Source organism: Salminus brasiliensis, chromosome 2 (genome assembly GCF_030463535.1).
Source record: "Salminus brasiliensis chromosome 2, fSalBra1.hap2, whole genome shotgun sequence".
Classification (NCBI taxonomy): domain Eukaryota; kingdom Metazoa; phylum Chordata; class Actinopteri; order Characiformes; family Bryconidae; genus Salminus; species Salminus brasiliensis.
The window spans coordinates 46988731-47006887 of record NC_132879.1 but is presented as its reverse complement, the minus strand read 5'-3'; the positions used below and the strand labels follow the sequence as shown (position 1 = coordinate 47006887).

The following is an 18157-nucleotide window of genomic DNA, read 5'->3' as shown; positions in this document are numbered from 1 at the left end:
TGTACAAACAAAACTAAGACTAAACCAATGGACCTGAGGTCCAGCATATTTTCTGCTCCCACAACTAGACTGTAGCTAATGTCAGCTCAGTAAAGTTAATGTTAGGCTGCATATTGGAAAACAGAACGTCTCGTGGAATAGACGAATGATTCACTGAAGTTAATTACAGTGTAATAAAATTAATGCTATACAGAGGGAGCAGTTCAGTAATGAAATGGTAAGGCTACAGACTTATGCCGTCCAGTCATCCCAAGCAGACTGAAAATAGCACACTGAACATTGTTATATCTGTTTTAGGATGCTTTTGCGACAACGCTGCTGTGTTCAAGCCAACTGTAAACATTAGTGTTTAATGCAGAACCCTTTAGCCAGTGATGAATGAGTTGTTGCCAAGACAGACAAGCCCAATTCAGAACCATAAACATCACATTTTGTAGCTCAGTTTAGTCAACAATGCATTTTAAATTAAGCCTCAAAAACACTGCTGCAGCTAAAATTGCTTAAATATTGTTGAAAGATTTTTAGCCCCTCCATCTGCAGGTCAGAACGTCCCCTATCACATGGGGAAGGCCCTCTTATTCTCAGACTCCTAATCATGGAGGCCTGTGGTGTTGGTGGGATTAGACCTTACTGATGTCCTGTTTCTTGTCAGTCAGAAGGTTGTGTCACTCTAGCGCTGTGAAACTATGTGCATATTTGTCTCTGAAAAAGAACAGAAAGGTAGATTTATTCAGAACTATGTTTTTATGTAGTGTAGTATTGCAGCTAGAGTGACACAGTGGTCTAACTGCCTGCTCATCAAATGTGAGAAGATCATAAGTTCAAATCCAAATAAGTTTAAACGTGTAATCAGTTACTTTTTCATTTTAAATGAATTTGACTTAAAATATTTTACAGTGTAATATTTTGGATAATTAATTTTTAAACACAGATTTCACTGCTCACAGAATCAACCTCTGCATTTAACCTAATTCGTGGTAGTGAACACACACATCACAAATTGGAGAATGAACCAGCAACCTTCTGGTTCCAGGCCTGCTTCTCTAACCTTTAGGCCATGGTTCCCGCTATGAATGGATAGCATTTCATAGTCATTTAATGTGAGTTAAATTCTCTCCATTAACTTCCAACTGACACAGATCAACTAAAAAAAAAAAGAAAAAAGGTAAAGATTCAAGTATTTGTCGTTGTACAATGTACAGTCAAATGTTTCCTCCACATTTGACCCATCCATGGTAGTGAACACACACACTAGTGCACTAGGGGCAGTGAGCACACACACCCGGAGTGGTGGGCAGCCAACTCCAGCGCCCGGAGAGCAGTTGGGGGTTAGGTGCCTTGCTCAAGTAGATTGAGGGAGGAGGCAGCCTTCACTCTCCCCACCCCCAATTCTTACCTGCCGGTAGATTCTGAACCAGTGATCTTCTCTAACCATTAGGCTATGACTGCCCCCTAGGTACTTAGGCACTATGGGAATGCTCTAGCCTCTCTTTTTGGTTGCAGGCCCTATAAAGTTATTCAGATACACAGACTGTAGACTGCTACCGTGTCTCCTTCAGTTTTTCTCTCCATCACCTTGTCTTTAGTAAGACAACCAAGATTTATTATTAACCTCAGGTTTACTTAGGTTCTTAGGTCCTCACCTGGGAAACTTTCTGAGCTGCCTCCTCTATTAAAGAGATTTCTTATATCCATCTACAGGTTGAGAAATGTAAAACTGTGTTATAATCAACACTGTGACCTTTTCACTGACATAAACTAAAAAGAGTCTCTGGCTACTGATGGGATTGTTTCAAAATACAGGAATAAAAGCGAGAAATGTAAAGTGCTGTCAGTAACATTATTTTTGTCTGTGGACTTTCAATTAGATTGCTAAATTAGCTGGCTTGCCATGTTAAAGTAAAGTTATCTAGCTAACAATCAGATAAGAACAGGGTTAAAACACTTGCTATATTGGTTTTAATTTGCCACAAGTTGATATTATTCTTCATAAAAACATTTTGATATGTATGCCTCTACACCCAACTTATATATATTTCAGATTTCAAATAAGTAAGGACCAGAAACTCTACAAGGAACAAAACAAAACCAGAAGCTAGCAATATGTTTAACCAAACATTGTGGACAGCAGTTACAAACTGGCAAATATGATTAATTGAAACTAAATAAATAGGATTACAACTAGAAAAAGACTTTCAGACTTTCTAGAGTTCACCGTTCTATCTTTGTATAAATGTTTGTTTATGATTATAAAGTACAGGTATTTAGCTGAAGAGCAATTAGGGGTGGTTAAGCCCAAAAGCCCTAAAACTAGCCTAGCGGTGTCTCTGAACATAATTGTTAGATTAGTGGATTTAAAAAAAAAATATGAATAGATATCGGTCAGCTGAAAGCTCTTTTAATTTGTTGTGTGTTTAAAGAATGAAGGACACATCAGTACATATAGCGCTGAATTGGATTGTACAAAACAAATGTTAATGCCAGGTGTAAACAGGCCCCTTTTAACACCTGACATTAACATGCGTTTTGAACCTGGATAGTATCTGGATCTACTTTGAATGGATTCTGTTTATACTTGTCATTAAAATGCCTTCCCACTGTGACCAAATGAGATCCGATTTTACTTTCTTATGTAGAAAGCACACCAATGCACAGTTTAGAGGAATGGTAGGGGTTCTACAATGCGGTGGAACAATAGATCACAAAATGTGACATACTACTAAAACCATAAAGGGAACAAACTCTGTAATACCGCTCTCACCAGTAAATAAGCATGGGCACAAGCATGCACATGCATACACACAAACAGTGTACCTACTGTATCATAGTTGTATCATGTCGTTCTACACACTTAGACTGATTCAGACACATGTGCAACTGCTTGGTTGGGTCAAAAGTACTTTCTGAAAGCTACATCCAAGCAAACAGCCCAGCTGAACACAGACAGATTTTGTCACTGTCACACAACAACATTGTATCTCAGTTTTAGCATTTTCCCCTTTTTTGACATAATGTGATTCTGGGAGTTGTTCATAATGAATGGACCAATAGAAATGCTCCAAAACTACTTTTATTATGGAATAAAATTGTTTTACATTGTTGGAAGCCAAGATGTGTTTTTTCCTTCAGTAAAATTTTGGAGATACAAGGTTTTTGTCTGACAGCAATGGTATGCAATGGTTTAGCTAATATAAATTAGAGCCTGATCATGATATTATTTCTCAGAGCATCTATTGTAGTTCAAGTGTGCACTATTATTTGTGAGAGGTAAAAATATATGTTTGTGTTGAATTTTGTGTTTGTGTGTCGTATACCAGAGTCCCCTCTCACCCTGGCAGCCCAGTTGGACTCGAGCGCTGAGCTGATTAAAATTTTGAGAAGTGGAGGATCTCATCTGGATTTCAGAACCAGAGATGGCATTACCGCATTGCACAAAGCAGTGCAGACGCACAATCACGTAGCTCTTACTGTGAGTTAATGGCAAAATTCAAATGTGTACTTGTAAACCATGTACGTGTAAATGGTTGTGTGAAAGAAATTCTTATGTGCTTAAGGTTCTTTCAGAAGGTATCTGTACTCCATGCGAACTGTTCCAATAGAAAGAGCTATGAAAAACATTTGGAATCTTGGAGATACATTTGTGAGAAGGTTGTTTTAGAGGTAGAATGTGGTCAGATCATTGTATTTTTATATAATATATTAAGCTGGGTGTTAAAGGTAGCAATCAAACAGTGTTTTTTTTATTTCCATTTACCTGTTTTTATTTCTGCTCCTCCTCCTTGGCAGACACTGCTGGATCTGGGTGCATCTCCAGACTATAAGGACAGTCGTGGACTGACTCCTCTGTACCACAGTGCCATGGTGGGGGGGGATCCTTACTGCTGTGAGCTCCTGCTGTACGACCACGCTCAGCTGGGCTATAGTGACGAGAACGGCTGGCAGGAGATCCACCAGGTAGTGCATTTAAGAACATATGCATGCTCCTTATTTTACCTAAAGCAGACAGCTAATGCCACTGGGTGTGTTTGGGTTTGCTTCTCAGGCTTGTCGCCATGGGAATGTGCAGCACCTTGAGCACCTGTTGTTCTACGGAGCAGAGATGAGTGCGCAGAATGCCTCAGGAAACACAGCACTGCACCTGTGTGCTCTCTACAACCAGGTACATGCACACTTACATACCAAAGGCCACATGTATGTGCACACCCATTCTAAACAGTGGGTTCAGCTCTTTTAATCACACTCATTGCTAACAGGTTTTATTACATATAAAATCATGTAGCCATGTAATCTCCATTCATATATAATTGAAGTAGAATGGGTAATTATATATATTAATAAAACAATAATATATTAATAAATCAATTAAATAAATGTATGTCCAGCTAGAGCTAGCCCAGTCAACTGTAAGTTATTGTGAACTGGAAAGTTGAGGAGCAACAACGGCTCAGCCTCAAAGCAGCAGCCCACATAAACTACCACATAGAACAGGACCACTGAGTGCTGAAATACATGATGAGAAAAAGGTCATTGGTTGGAGTACTCATCACAAGATCTAAACTGTATCTCAAAGCTGGGGATTTGGAAGCTTCTTTGGGTTTACATGGTCTACAAGCACAATGCCAAGCATTAGCTGGAGTGTAAAGCACACATCCGTTGGACTGTAGGAGCAGTGGAGATGTGTTCTCCAGAGTGATGAATCACAAAATCACGCTTAACCATCTGGCAGTCTGACTGGTGAATAAGGTTTTGGCAAATGCCAGGACAGTGCTTCCTGTCCAAGTAAAATGGTGCCATGTTTAAAGTTAGGTAGAGGTAGAATAATCATCTGGGGATGTTTTTATGTTTTGTGTTCCTGAGCTCCATTGAAGGAAAATTGTAACTGTCTAATAAGAGAATTGTGAGTTTCCAAATTTGTGGCAGCAGTTTGGGAAAGCAGTTTTTCTGTTTTACTACTATAATGCCCCTGTGCACAATATGAGATCCATAAAGAAATAGTTTGCCATATTTGGTATGGAAGTGTGGAACTTGACTGGCCCACACAGAGCCCCAGCCTTATTACCATTTGGATGTATTGAAAATGTAATGCATATTAGGCCTTGCCCAATACCAGTGCCTTACCTCACTAATGCTCTTGTGGGTGAAAGACAATGGAACCTAGCCACCATGTTCCGCAATCTAGTGAAAAGTCTTCCCAGAAGAGTGCAGATAGCAGGGACTAACTCCATATTAATGTCATTAAATTTAGAATTAGACCCTTAGCAAGCACATATGGATGTTATATTCTGGTGTCCACATACGTTTGCACTATGGCAATGGTATAAGCAATGGTTTGGAAAGAACATAATAGTTTTTGTACCTTGTCCCAATTTGCTTACCAAAGTTTGTCCAAAGTCTGAGACTAATGTAGATTTACACTATATTTAATGTAGTAATCTTGCCAACTGCATGTCTTTCGCCTAACCATGCTGAGTTAAGTAAACTCACCTCATTACTTAAATTTACCTAACTGTGAGAACACTACAGTCCTGTACATGCCTGTTCACATTTGATTCAATGTGTATGCCATATTTAACAAGATGTATATACATGTCTTCAACCCTACACCAGTATACCCTCTCCTCTCTCTGTGGTCTGCACCCGACCCTTTTCTCCCTTCACCTATCCCCTACCTCCAATCCCCCATCCCCTCCCTGCAGGACAGCTGTGCCAGAGTGCTGCTGTTTCGAGGTGCAAATAAAGAAATCAAGAACTACAACAACCAGACAGCATTCCAGGTAGCCTTTGGAGGAATTTTACCACTGCTTTCAACAGTTTTGTAAAGAAAAGATATTAAGCTTCAAACCTAAAGTGCATCAACTTGACACCTGAAAAATGGCTTAAGACTTAATAAGAATAAGGACAATAAGTGCAATCACAATTATCCTTATGCTTATTCTTGTCTGTCAATTAATAGGTGGCACTCTTAGCCAGAGTGCAACATGCATTACGTTTATCTCTTATTTGTAACTTTTCTTTGTTATTTGTATTTATTGCACAATATCTGAATGAGTTTCGTGAATATTTGTATCATGGTTCATAATATATGCCATAATACTACTAAAAAGCTTTAACTTGTAGGTGGCCATTATCGCAGGGAATTTTGACCTGGCAGAGATCATAAAGATCCATAAAACCTCAGATGTAGGTAAGTAAGACCTATTTTGACACACCTTGTCCTTATTACCTTAAAGACCTAGCATTCTGAGGTCAGAAAGTATTTACCAATGAACTCTCAAACACAAACTGCTCTCACAAGTGGCCCTTTCTACGTCGTTGGTAAATCTGACATGCACAGGTGAAAGCAATCAAAATGCTGCCTTTTGGCTGAGTTTCAATAATCCAGTTTGTTCCATTAAGTGGACCAGAACAGGGAGCCTTTTAACAATAATGGAATCGATGAGCACATAAAAAACACTCAAACATGTAATTGACTGCCTGGATTGCTGCATTAGTCCCCGTGTCAGAGAGAGCCAAACTGAAACCCCAAATCATCTGCCAGCTTCGCTGTTGGAGAGACTGTTAAAACTCTTACTCATGTTAGTGTCTTGATAGAGTCATGAACCAGATGGAATGTGTCTGAGAAAGACAACCCAAATCCATAAGTATGTGCCCTGACACCTCAGGCAGTGTATTCTAATATGTAAGTAAAAGAGTGTACTGCTTTTATAAAAGTTGCCTGATTGAATTATGTCTAATGGACAAAGTTAAATTTTGTTAAATGTTAAATGTATTATGCATTTTTAGGAACCCCATCAATCACAACCAATCCAATCTTCCCATCCCCCAATATGGCACCCCCCCACTACAAACTGTCATTTTTTAACTACACCAAGATAAATATATTTTTTCATTCTAGAGCACCTAAAACAGTCCAATATTATTCAAATTCATATTTTCATATCAAAAACTTAATCATTCTTGAAACTAAATAGGCTATTAATTTTTGCAGTGTCTTTATAATCTCTGTGTGCTCTCCTTGTAAATCAGTGCTCCTCTGTGTGATCTTGATGTAATCTGTGAGTCATCTGTTTGTAATCTCTATATGGTCTGTTTGTGTGTGACTGTGTGGGTGTGTGTATGTGTGTGTGAAATACTATATATGTATTTCTGTGTATTCTTTGTATCGTGAAGTTTTTTCTGCTCAATCTCTGGGTTGTCCATGAATCTTTTCTGTAACACCTGTTCAATCCCGTTTTTGTTACCCCTTTGTGTAATTTCTGAGTATGAAATGGGCATCATTCTTGGTGGCTTTAGACTATTCCAGACTATTTCATGACAACATGATATTTCAAATGACTAAATAGCATAATTATTACCCAGCCGTTTGTGATTTGCCCCTTATCACTTAAGGCATGCAGAATAATGCCCAAGTATTTCACATCTATGTCTACTTCTGTTTTTGAGTGTGCAGTTGATGTGTGTGTGTCTGTGTGTATGTGGTGTAAGTTCTTTGTTACCTGCATGTTTGCCCCTTCAACAAATGCTCGGTGTTGTGCACCGGGATCGCAGAGAATACACAGACACAGACTCTGTGTAAACGTACGTGACCCTGGGTCGATGGTGTGTATGTGTGTGAGACTGTCTCTCTGTCGCAGTGCCTTTCAGGGAGAGCCCCTCATATTCATCACGACGCCGCGGGGTGTGTGTGTCGCCGCGCCGCTCCCTGATGCGTTCGGCCAGTGACAACGCTCTGGATGAGAGTCTGCCAGCTCCCTCGCCAGCCCCCTCTTTGCACAGCCTGCCTCCGCTGGAACCTGACGACACATCACCTGTCCAGCGCAGCCCACAGGGCGCACACACACACACACGCAGCCTCAGGAGACAGACCCGTGGACACCTCAGGTGGGCCTAACCTGTCATATTGTGTCCATAAACATCACATCATAATACATGGTAAAGAAATCTTGCTTCTTAAATTTTGTTACAGGGGTCTGAGGGTATAGCTAACTGGTGGAAGCAGTGGTAACTTAGACCTCACCTATTAGTCTATTATAATTATAAAAAGCTTATTCTTAAATCATGAATGAATTGGATGGAAAAGGTCTGATTGACAATATTTGGAATAACCCTACCTAAACACCAGCGTTGTTTACTTTTACATACAGATATTTCACTTTCAGATATTGGCATCTACACTATATGGACAAAAGTATTGGGACCAAGCTGTTGAATAATTGAATTCAAGTGGGTTTAATTTGGTCCCATTGCTACAGGTGTATAAAATCAAGCACATTATCCCATGTCAGTTTGTGAAATTCTCCTCCTAGATATTCAACCATTAATTGTGAGTGATATAAATGAATGTCATAAACGCTCCTGTAGGTGTTCATAAATAAAGGATTTCATTTTATAACACTGTGGCAAGTTTTTACAGTTATTGCAGATACGCAGTGTGGTTCTGGTTTCAAGGTAGCAGTTTAGTAGTATTTTTGTTCGTATGTGTGTCTTTTGCAGCCCTGGCAGTCCTGTGCAGAGGGAGCCCAGTCCCCCTGCTGTATCGCGAGGGACAAAGCGGAGACTGTACAGTGCTGTACCTGGTCGTACCTTCATTGCTATCAGCTCACACACTCCGCAGGGTGAGGGTGAGATCACACTCAACCGCGGGGAGAGGGTCAAAGGTCAGTCTGTCTTACAATATGTTAGGGACACCCATATTGAGTGTTCCAAAACAGGTTGCCACTGAATATACGTTTTGTAAAGGATCTTATATAGGATCTTATCATATTAAATCCATATACTTAAAGTACAAAAAGGAATATACTGTGAATGAATCATGTTAGATGACTCATGATTCATACCTGCATGCTAAACATGAGTGGCATGTTTAGTAGCATCCATATTTAACATGCACCTTATTTTTAAAGGAATGTTTGAAATTGTCACAGTACTGCAGTAGACAGAAACTGCAACTGATGTAAAGATACAATAAGGAGAACATCTCATTAAAATATGAATACAAAATCAAATATTCTTCATGCACCATCATTAGCCATGCCACAAGACAACAACATGCAAGCTGCATGTATGGTGAAACATTGCCAAAATGTGAAAAGCTAGGTGCAACATTGGTCTCAGGAGCCGTTTTAAAATTTGAAAACCATGTTTGACAATCCCATTTGTCTCTCAGTGCTGAGCATAGGTGAGGGAGGATTCTGGGAAGGCTCAGTTAAAGGACGAACCGGTTGGTTCCCTGCCCACTGCGTCGAGGAGGTCCAGCTGAGACAATATGACCCACGGCTTGGTTAGAGCACACACACACACACACCATTTCACATATACTCATTGCTTTCTTGCTTTACACCCTAAAAAATGTTAGCTTTTTGATAACATACTCATCTATTTATCCTATAATATATGTTACAAATATATTGTTGCAACCAAATTACACCTAGATTACAGTTACATGTTAGTTACATGATTTATAACATATTTACATTTCATGATACTTACATACTGTAAGTATTATGATACACCATTTAAACATATATTGTTCCATGTGCTCACTTGTATTGCAGAGACAAGAGAGGATCGCACCAAGAGGCTTTTTAGGCATTACACTGTCGGCTCCTATGACAACTATACCTCCTACAGGTACGCAATCTCTGTTTTGGCTTTACTCATCATTTATTATTCGGGCTTATGATAGACATATGGGGGATTTAGCAGTATAAGAGTGTAAGGACAGAAAATTTATGTGTTACTGCTGACCTGCGCCTGTCCCCCAGTGATTATGTGATAGAGGAGAAAAGTGCCACGCTGCAGAAGAGAGACAGCGAAGGATTTGGTTTTGTTCTACGAGGGGCTAAAGGTTGGCTACTCCTGAAAACATATGCACTTATACTTTCATGTGCACTAATAAATGTGCAAGATACTGACATTTAGTGTGTACATTTTCTGTTATTAGCTGAAACTCCCATTGAAGAGTTTACACCGACTCCTGCATTCCCTGCCCTGCAATACTTGGAGTCAGTGGACCTGGAGGGAGTAGCATGGAGGGCAGGACTCAGAACGGGGGATTTCCTTATAGAGGTGAAGGCCTAAAGTGTTTGAACAGTCTGGGCATAGGAATTCTGAATCAACCTGGGATCACATAATATGTTTTTACATGTGTGTACAGACCATGCCCAACAACTTATTTTACTGAAATACAAGCAAAGGAAATTTTTTTAATGCATTTTTCTGCCAAACCCAATTACCATTCTAATAATACAGTATTAATTAGGGGGGGGGATCAGTAGGCATCACATAATTGGATTTGAAAATCTTTCAGAGGGCTGTGATGTGATGATAAAACAATTATCGTTGCATCAAGATGTACCCAGTTCGACAGCAGCAGCCACATTTGGTGTGTTATCAACTAAATTTTTCTTAGTGATCTGCAATTCCCCTGCTACATTCTTTAACAGCTCAGCCATATCTGCACCATGTAGCTCTAATTTACTGCTGTTGTTTGGAGCATATGAGACGCTAGTTGCCACTCATCAGTGATAAAATGCGCAGTTATGGTGAAGTGGATGTCCACACATTGCGTTACAGGTATCCTACCTGCTTTCTTCAGTTTTGGTTTTGTTGTAAAGTGTGTGGATGGCTGTGTCAGTAAAATATAGAGATGGGCTACTTTGGCTCCAAAGTGCACAATATCTAACTGAATATGAACCCAAATCCTTGGCAATAAACGTTGCAATAGAGCAATAGAATGTTGAAATAAATTTGTAATTGGCATCACCCTTTCCGAGTGGAAAAAAAATCAACCAACCAACCAGACACCTACTACCAACCAGAGATCGAGCAAGCAATATCAAAGCTTTTACCCAACTCCGTATAGAAGTCAAGTGCTTCCATAAACTAATTTTTAATGCAGATGGGAGCCCGTTGGATTTCTTGCCTTGTGATTGTGATTCACACTTTGCAGACTGTGCGTCCAAATCATTACACAGGTGTCTCAAACCATATTAGCTTGTTAAGTAATCTCAAGTAGATTTGCCCATGTAGTTTCTGACAGATATGGACACGAATAAATAAAGATGAATTATGAAGAATTAAATTAAATTAAATTACAATGAAATAAAAAGAAAATTAAATAAGTCTCTCTCTCTGTCACTTGCTCAGGTGAACGGGGTGAGTGTGGTAAAAGTGGGACACAGGCAGGTGGTCTCTCTGATTCGGCAGGGTGGGAGTCATCTCCTTATGAAAGTGGTGTCAGTCACTCGCAAACCTGACACTGGGGATGTTGTCCGCAAGAAGGGTAAATGTTCAGATGCCTTGTTAAAAATAAAGCCATAATACTTCATACACGGAACCATTGCTTACTGCAAATTGACGTTTCCCTTAGCTTTACCCCCTCATTCCAAACTATTCTGTTAAACTGTGGTCTATCTGTTCATGTCCCATTGCCTGCCTGATGACCATCCAGCTCCTCCACCTCCCAAGAGAGACCCCAGCACCAGTCTCACCCTGCGCTCCAAAAGCATGACTGCAGAGCTGGAAGAGATGGGTAAGATACACACATTAATACATACACACATACACATAATTTTACCATGTCTTTGCGTTTTACCAGAAAAGTTGATGGTGCTCCCCTTTTTCTAGCTGTACTTGGAAAGAAAACAGCCTAAAGGATGGCACACATGCTTGCAGAAATATTCTTGTCTTTATACAGCAAAGCACAAAGTGCTGTGTTTTATCTCATCTCCGTCTTCGGGGTGACTGAATGTGGCCCACTGGGAGCAATGCAGCTTCACAAGAAAACCCTAAGTACTTGCAGGTGGCAATTTTGACAAATTAGCTTAGATACTGAGAGCGACATCTTAGCAGAGAGCAGTAAAGTGGCAAATTGCATGTGAGACCAGCTGCAGTTGTCTGTGAATGTTTCCTGTTGGTCTAAGAAGTGTGAATTACAAAGGGACAGGTTGTTTTGGGTTTATTGTTGGTATAGGTAGATAATTCTATCACAAATCTCTAAAGACAGGATTTTGTTTTTCTGTTTGTTTTTCAGTTTAAGCTTTTTTTTTTTTTTTGTCTACAGTGCTGTATGTAAAATAAATTCAGCCATATTTTAATATTGTGTCATTTTATCAATAATTAGATTTATGGCATTTAGCTGATGCTCTTATCCAGAGCGACTTACAAGGTCACTTGTATTACAGAGGTGGGCCAGTGTAGTGTTAGGAGTTTTGCCCAAGTACTCTTATTGGTGTACCACTGCATAGTCAACCAGACCGGGAATCTAACCCTAGTCTCCCACATGGTGTGGTAGCTCACGGCAGGTAGTGGTGTTGTCTGTTGTGCCACACCAACCACATAATAATAATATGTATTACTCATAATTCATATTTAACCATTTAATACAGCCTACGGTAGATGTCTAAATTAGAACAAAGAAAATTTAAATATGAGAGATATTTGGTGTTATCATAATGGTATTTTTTGGTATTTAATTCTTATTCACAAAACTTCCAGATCATACATAATTTGATATTACAAGAACAATAACAAATGTACAAAACTATGTATCAATGTTGTGTTACTAATGAAAACAAAAAGTTCTGTTATGTAATACTAATAGTGACAAGGGAAAACACCTGTGGACTATAACATAGCCTAGTCACTGCGAGACTATTCTTTGCCAACACTGAACAATGCATCAAGCACACAGATTGTTGATTTCACAAGCTCAATCAGGCACTGTAGATTTGTTCCTGCTTCTTATCCACAAGCGTCAAGGAGAAGGAGGGGAGGTAAGACAAGACATTATCAACATGTCTTGATTCTAAGACTGGTTCTGTGTACTGGTGCTATTTGCTGTTCAGCATGTCATGTTGTGGGCATACTTCTCTTCATTTTGCTTGTGGGTGGTGTCAAGAATTGTGAAGTTTTTGTGTTAAGTATTTGTGTGTTGTTTCCTGAAACATGAGTAATAATGTGCGTTTGCAGACGTATGTGCTTGTATTCTTTGTTTTTGTATGTTTATTACTCCCAAGGGGATCTGTGAATGATCAGTGTTTTTTGTGAAGTTTGGGACTTTGTAAGGTGTGTGTTTCACAGGTGGTATGTCTTAGGATTTGTTTTTGAGTATGTGTTTGTGTGTATCCCTTACAGAGAAGTTGGATGAGATGCTGAGCTCACCAAAAGAGCCTGTAGTGGTAATGAGGCAACGGCCCTCAGAGGACTCCAGAGCAGCCACTGTGAAACAGAGACCGACCAGCCGACGCATCACGCAAGCCGAAATCAATGTAAGACACGCAAAAGAGAACATTTTCTTTAACTTTTTACTTTTTAATTGAATTTAATAAATTTAAATTTACTTATCACTATAACTATTTAATTGTGTGCGTGTGTGTGTGTGTAGAATTTGTTTGAGAGGCAAGGGATGCCAGTTCCTGCTGGAATGTCTCTAGGTATAGACAAAAGTCACATGCAACTGCCCCGAGGGATGTCCAGAACCAAATCGTTTGGTAAAACAGTTACAGAAATCATGCACATTCTCTTACCGTCCTTTTTTCACACAGTGTGTGTATAGGTCTAATTATTTAATAATTGCAATTCATTTTGTTCAGGTGCACCAGAAGATGAGAGAATATCTGCTTTGATTGGGGAGCATCGTTTCCCGAGAAGCTCTTCAATGACTGACAGCTTCCGACAAGACAGCATCCCTCCCCCTCCACAAACCGCACCACCTCCACCTCCGACACCTTACTTTCTGGACTCAGGTCCTCCTCCATCTTTCTTGCCACCTCCACCCCCAACACGCACAGCCAATCAGACCCGTTCAAGCTTTCGGCCTGGGGCAGAACCCAAGCTCCATGGTCCAGTCACAACGGACCGTCAGCGTAAAGCTCGCTCTATGATTATTCTTCAGGACACAGCCCACCTGCCAGTAGAGCCCGCTCCCATTCCCCGGCCAGCGACACCTACCTCTGGGGCTGTTCCTCCTGAGCGTGGTCGTAGGCGTGGCCAGCCTGTAGAGAACCCTTACGCCAATGTGGGCCGCTTAAGTGCAGTCTATACCCCTGCCAAGCCCCAACGCAGGAAGAGTCCATTGGTCAAACAAGGCCAGGTGGAGGAGGGGGCATCTGCCCAGGCTGGTCGGGATCCCTCTCCTCTAGGAGGACCACGGATCCCCCATAGCAGCCGAGCTGAGCAGTTCCAGCAACAAGTACTCTCTGAGAGAGCCAGGATAACACCTCCAGGGGCTCGACGCAGACCCAGCGTGTTCCTCTCTGTGGAGGGGAGCACCACAGAACCTCAAACTGCCCCCTTGCTGTCGCAGTCACATTCAGTGGATGAGCTTGCAGAGCTGCCTCCACCAGCACCCATGCTTTCCCCTGGCCCTCCACCTGGGGGTTCCACATTTATCCATCCTCTCACAGGCCGGCCTCTGGACCCCTCCTCTCCCTTAGCACTTGCACTGGCGGCGCGAGAGCGTGCCCTCAGCGGCCGAACCACGCCCACGCCCACGCCCACACCCTCACCATCACCCACTCAGGGCAGAGCAGTAGAGAGACCAGAGACAGAGGGAGGTGTCACGCCCCCTGCTGCTCTTGAGGCCCCATCCTCTGACACATGGAGGGAGGAACCTGTCAGTATTACCACAGAAACAGCTAGTCAGGTAACTAGTGGCAGCCCTGGATCTGGGCGAAGTTTGGAGGAGACGTTGGTGCCACCAACCGTGCAGATTGTCCAGCCAGCGCTAATGGACACAGAGCACAGTCAGCCTGCAGTTCCGCCTTCCATGCCTTCACCTGCCCCAACCCTCTCAACCCTGGCAGGGCGGAGCATGACCATGAGCTCCGAGGAGGAAGCTGAGCCCTACACAGTTACTTTGCCCCCTGCACTTCTCTCATCCAGCGATGAGGAAACTAGGGAGGAGCTCCGCAAGATTGGCATTGTCCCGCCCCCTCAACCCTTTGCCAACGGCCTTCTACTAAAAGAAGCACCCAAAGCCACTCTCAGCATTTCTCCAGGGGTGTCACGGCCTTCTATAGCCAAGACATCCTCTGGCAAAGCAAGCGATTCCACGGCAGACTCCGGCGTTGAGGACCCCCACATGGAGACCACGAGTACTGTATCCACAGTCTCCAGCATGTCTACTTTGTCTTCGGAAAGCACGGACTCTGCCCATGCCAGCAAGCCACGTTGCGGGGTGGGGCGTGGCCGCCCCGCCCATCTCAGGGACCCACTGCTTAAACAGTCATCAGACAGTGAGCTGCTTCCACATCCGCCCAGCACAGGCCCTGCCCGCCCACGTTACCTGTTCCAAAGACGCTCCAAACTCTGGGGCGAGGAGCCCAGGGCTCAGGTGGGCCTTGGGGATGATAGTAGACCAGCCGCAATGGGAGCAGAGTTACTGAGTAAAGACACACATTCTTTAGGAGAGGAGCCACCGATGGGAGCACCACTCGATCCTGGCAGGAGATCACCAGTGGGCGGCGCCAGGTAAGACATTCCTGTGAGTCACACAAATACCTGCACACATTTGGAGACAGTTGGCACACTTGCATGTAGCACAGCAAAACTTTCTACACCTTACATAGTTACATATCCTCAATGTACACAGCTGTTGAACTCCATCACACATATCTCGCCTTTAATTGTATAACACACTTGTGTGTGTCTCTATATGTGCTTGCAGATGTGAGGAGAATGGAGAAGAGAGTAAATCGTAGGTTTTTAGCTCTGTGGGTAAAAACAACTCTACGTCCAACTAACTTTCTATTTCACTAAAACTCCTTAACTAAACTGAAATAGTCAAGCACTGCTCTCACTGCAGGACTAATTAACTTGCGCTCTTAAAGCAATGCATTTATCATGTGTATCTACAGCTTACCCCATTAGGCCTTTCTGCCTAAGCGTACTGCAAAGTGCAGTATTTCACTAAATCTCGAGCTGAGGTGGGTTTTAACTTCTAGTTGATTTCATGTTTGCAAATTATATATGTAGTCTGTTTTAATCATAGATAGAACTGCATACTAACTTACATCACCGATTAAATGGGCTCTGCACAAAGGATGTAAGCAACTAAACCTCTTCTGCTTCCTGCACTTTAACTGGCTTTAACTGAGTATTTGTGTTCAACAGTCATACTTAAACCCCCTCTTTTTCACAACCAATTTGTGCCTGTCAGACTCTTCAGCAGCCTTGGAGAGCTTCACACCATCTCTCAGCGGAACTACGGCACCACTTTCACCATCCGTCCTGGCAGCCGGTATCCAGTGACTCGCAGGACACCCAGCCCTGGAGCCACGCCAGAACGGAGCGAACCCCTGGGACCTGTGCGCACTTTTGGCCCCCACCACCACCACCACCACCATACCATCCTCAAGTCGTCCAGCCTGAGCCTGCCACAGGAGCCCAAGGAAGTGCGCTTCGTCATGCGGAGTGCCAGCGCCCGCGCCCGCAGTCGTTCACCTTCCCCGTCACCCTGCGCCTCCCCTTGCCCTTCCCCAGTACTGGGCGCACCCCTCCTGGCCCTGCGGCCCTTCAGACAGCGTCCCCTGGCACTGTGGAGTAAGTATGACGTGGGTGAGTGGTTAGAAAGCGTGGGACTAGGGGAGCATCGTGCTCGCTTCTTGGAGCACGAGATCGAAGGTGCCCATCTACCAGCCCTCACCAAGGACGACTTGGCGGAATTGGGGGTGACACGAGTGGGCCACCGGATGAACATAGAGCGTGCACTCAAACAGCTGTTGGAGAGCTCAGGAGCATGATGTGTTCTAGAGTATTCTGTTGAACAAAGTTCTTTCCAAATTGTACCACTTTTACTTGCAGGCCACTTACAAATGTTCTACTCAAACCTCAGCTAAATGTGTCCTTAACTTTACACAGCCCCACCTTTTACTCACTTTACAAATTGCTTTCTATCAACTACCACACAATTGATCCACTACTGAATATCCACCCTACTTACCAAACTTAATTTTTTACTTAACACTGATATCAAAGCACATTTCCAAATCTGAAAGGCCTATTAAATCTGGAATGTGTATGCTGTGTTGTGGTCCACAGCTGCAGCTGGAAAACAATGTGACTAATGGGCATTGGAGCTAGGGATATTATGATTACAACTGAACAGACAGAATAGCCATTTTCAACTACCTTGACACATAATGTCAGCGGAATAGTATGTGTGATTATACTGAACAAAATACAAGTAGATAGTGGGTGCTGTATTGAAAAGGAGAAATTTATGGATATTTGTATTTCGAAAAATTTGGGAGCAAAAAAGCCTATATACCTGTATACCTATAATGCCAATGCTTCCAAGTGCCCAGGGTTTACAGTTTATGAGATTTACTTACAGTATTGTTGGTCAAAAAATAATGCCATGCTGGTACCTTCATAGACAGCATCTAGACTAGGCATGTAGTGTACATGTCAGAGCGTGAAAGAGTCAAGTGACAATCTCCCCTTAAAGGTGCACTATGTGGAAATATACTTCTAAGCATTGTTTTGCTTCCAGATTAAGTCATTGTTGTTGATAAAATGAGCTAATGTTCTGGTGTGTATGTTTGGTTAAACTGATTCCATAATAATTTACCGTTCATACATGATATTTGTAAAAATGCACACGTTTGTAGCATTGATAGAAATTTGCTAAAGAAATGTCCAGAGGCAGGAGCTGACTCTTAGTTCATTCCTTTGACAATTTATGATGTTTTAACTTTAGTGTACTTCAGTGTACAAATCCAACATAATGCACCTTTAATCCTGACACAACCTTTCATAATACAAGTGTGGCCTTGATATAATACTGCCGCCATCTAAATTTGATAAAGAAGAATATTTTCAGTGAATACAGTCAATTTTATATGTATATGATATATATGGGCTTATATATTCAAAGAGGAGAATGTATGAGTGTTATCGGAAATGTGTGTCTTATGCCATGTGCGATTGTGTTCATTTGGTCATATTTTATCTTTGTTATAATTAAATATTAAGTAATGACTTAAGCCCAAACATAGTTACTCTCTTCCCCATAGTATTCATTGTGATTTCTTAGAGCTAAAATATCTACAGTAAAGAAAACACATTTCTTCAACATGGAAATGCTTAATTTAAAAATGTTGAAACACCCTTTGGTTTTGTCATGTATGAATAAATGTGAGGTGAGATTGTA

At 41.9% G+C, this 18157-nt stretch overlaps 1 protein-coding gene across 16 annotated transcripts in view; it reads left to right on the top strand.

The window, feature by feature from the left end:
• The window catches only part of shank3b (SH3 and multiple ankyrin repeat domains 3b), a 29382-nt gene extending 11225 nt beyond the window's left edge, over positions 1-18157 (top strand). For 8 of the 16 annotated variants that reach the window (XM_072672967.1, XM_072672968.1, XM_072672964.1 and 5 more), the window contains 19 exons: positions 3318-3469; positions 3787-3954; positions 4043-4159; positions 5697-5774; positions 6118-6184; positions 7617-7881; positions 8494-8657; positions 9167-9280; positions 9555-9630; positions 9765-9847; positions 9944-10068; positions 11149-11284; positions 11453-11533; positions 12756-12776; positions 13138-13271; positions 13388-13493; positions 13596-15474; positions 15671-15700; positions 16163-18157. In XM_072672967.1, coding sequence (XP_072529068.1) covers positions 3318-3469; positions 3787-3954; positions 4043-4159; positions 5697-5774; positions 6118-6184; positions 7617-7881; positions 8494-8657; positions 9167-9280; positions 9555-9630; positions 9765-9847; positions 9944-10068; positions 11149-11284; positions 11453-11533; positions 12756-12776; positions 13138-13271; positions 13388-13493; positions 13596-15474; positions 15671-15700; positions 16163-16745 — 4379 coding nt within the window. In that variant the 3' untranslated portion in view covers positions 16746-18157. Of the gene's footprint in view, positions 1-3317; positions 3470-3786; positions 3955-4042; positions 4160-5696; positions 5775-6117; positions 6185-7616; positions 7882-8493; positions 8658-9166; positions 9281-9554; positions 9631-9764; positions 9848-9943; positions 10069-11148; positions 11285-11452; positions 11534-12755; positions 12777-13137; positions 13272-13387; positions 13494-13595; positions 15488-15670; positions 15717-16162 lie in introns of those variants that run through there. The other 8 variants (XM_072672970.1, XM_072672973.1, XM_072672971.1 and 5 more) reach the window with 8 other exon arrangements.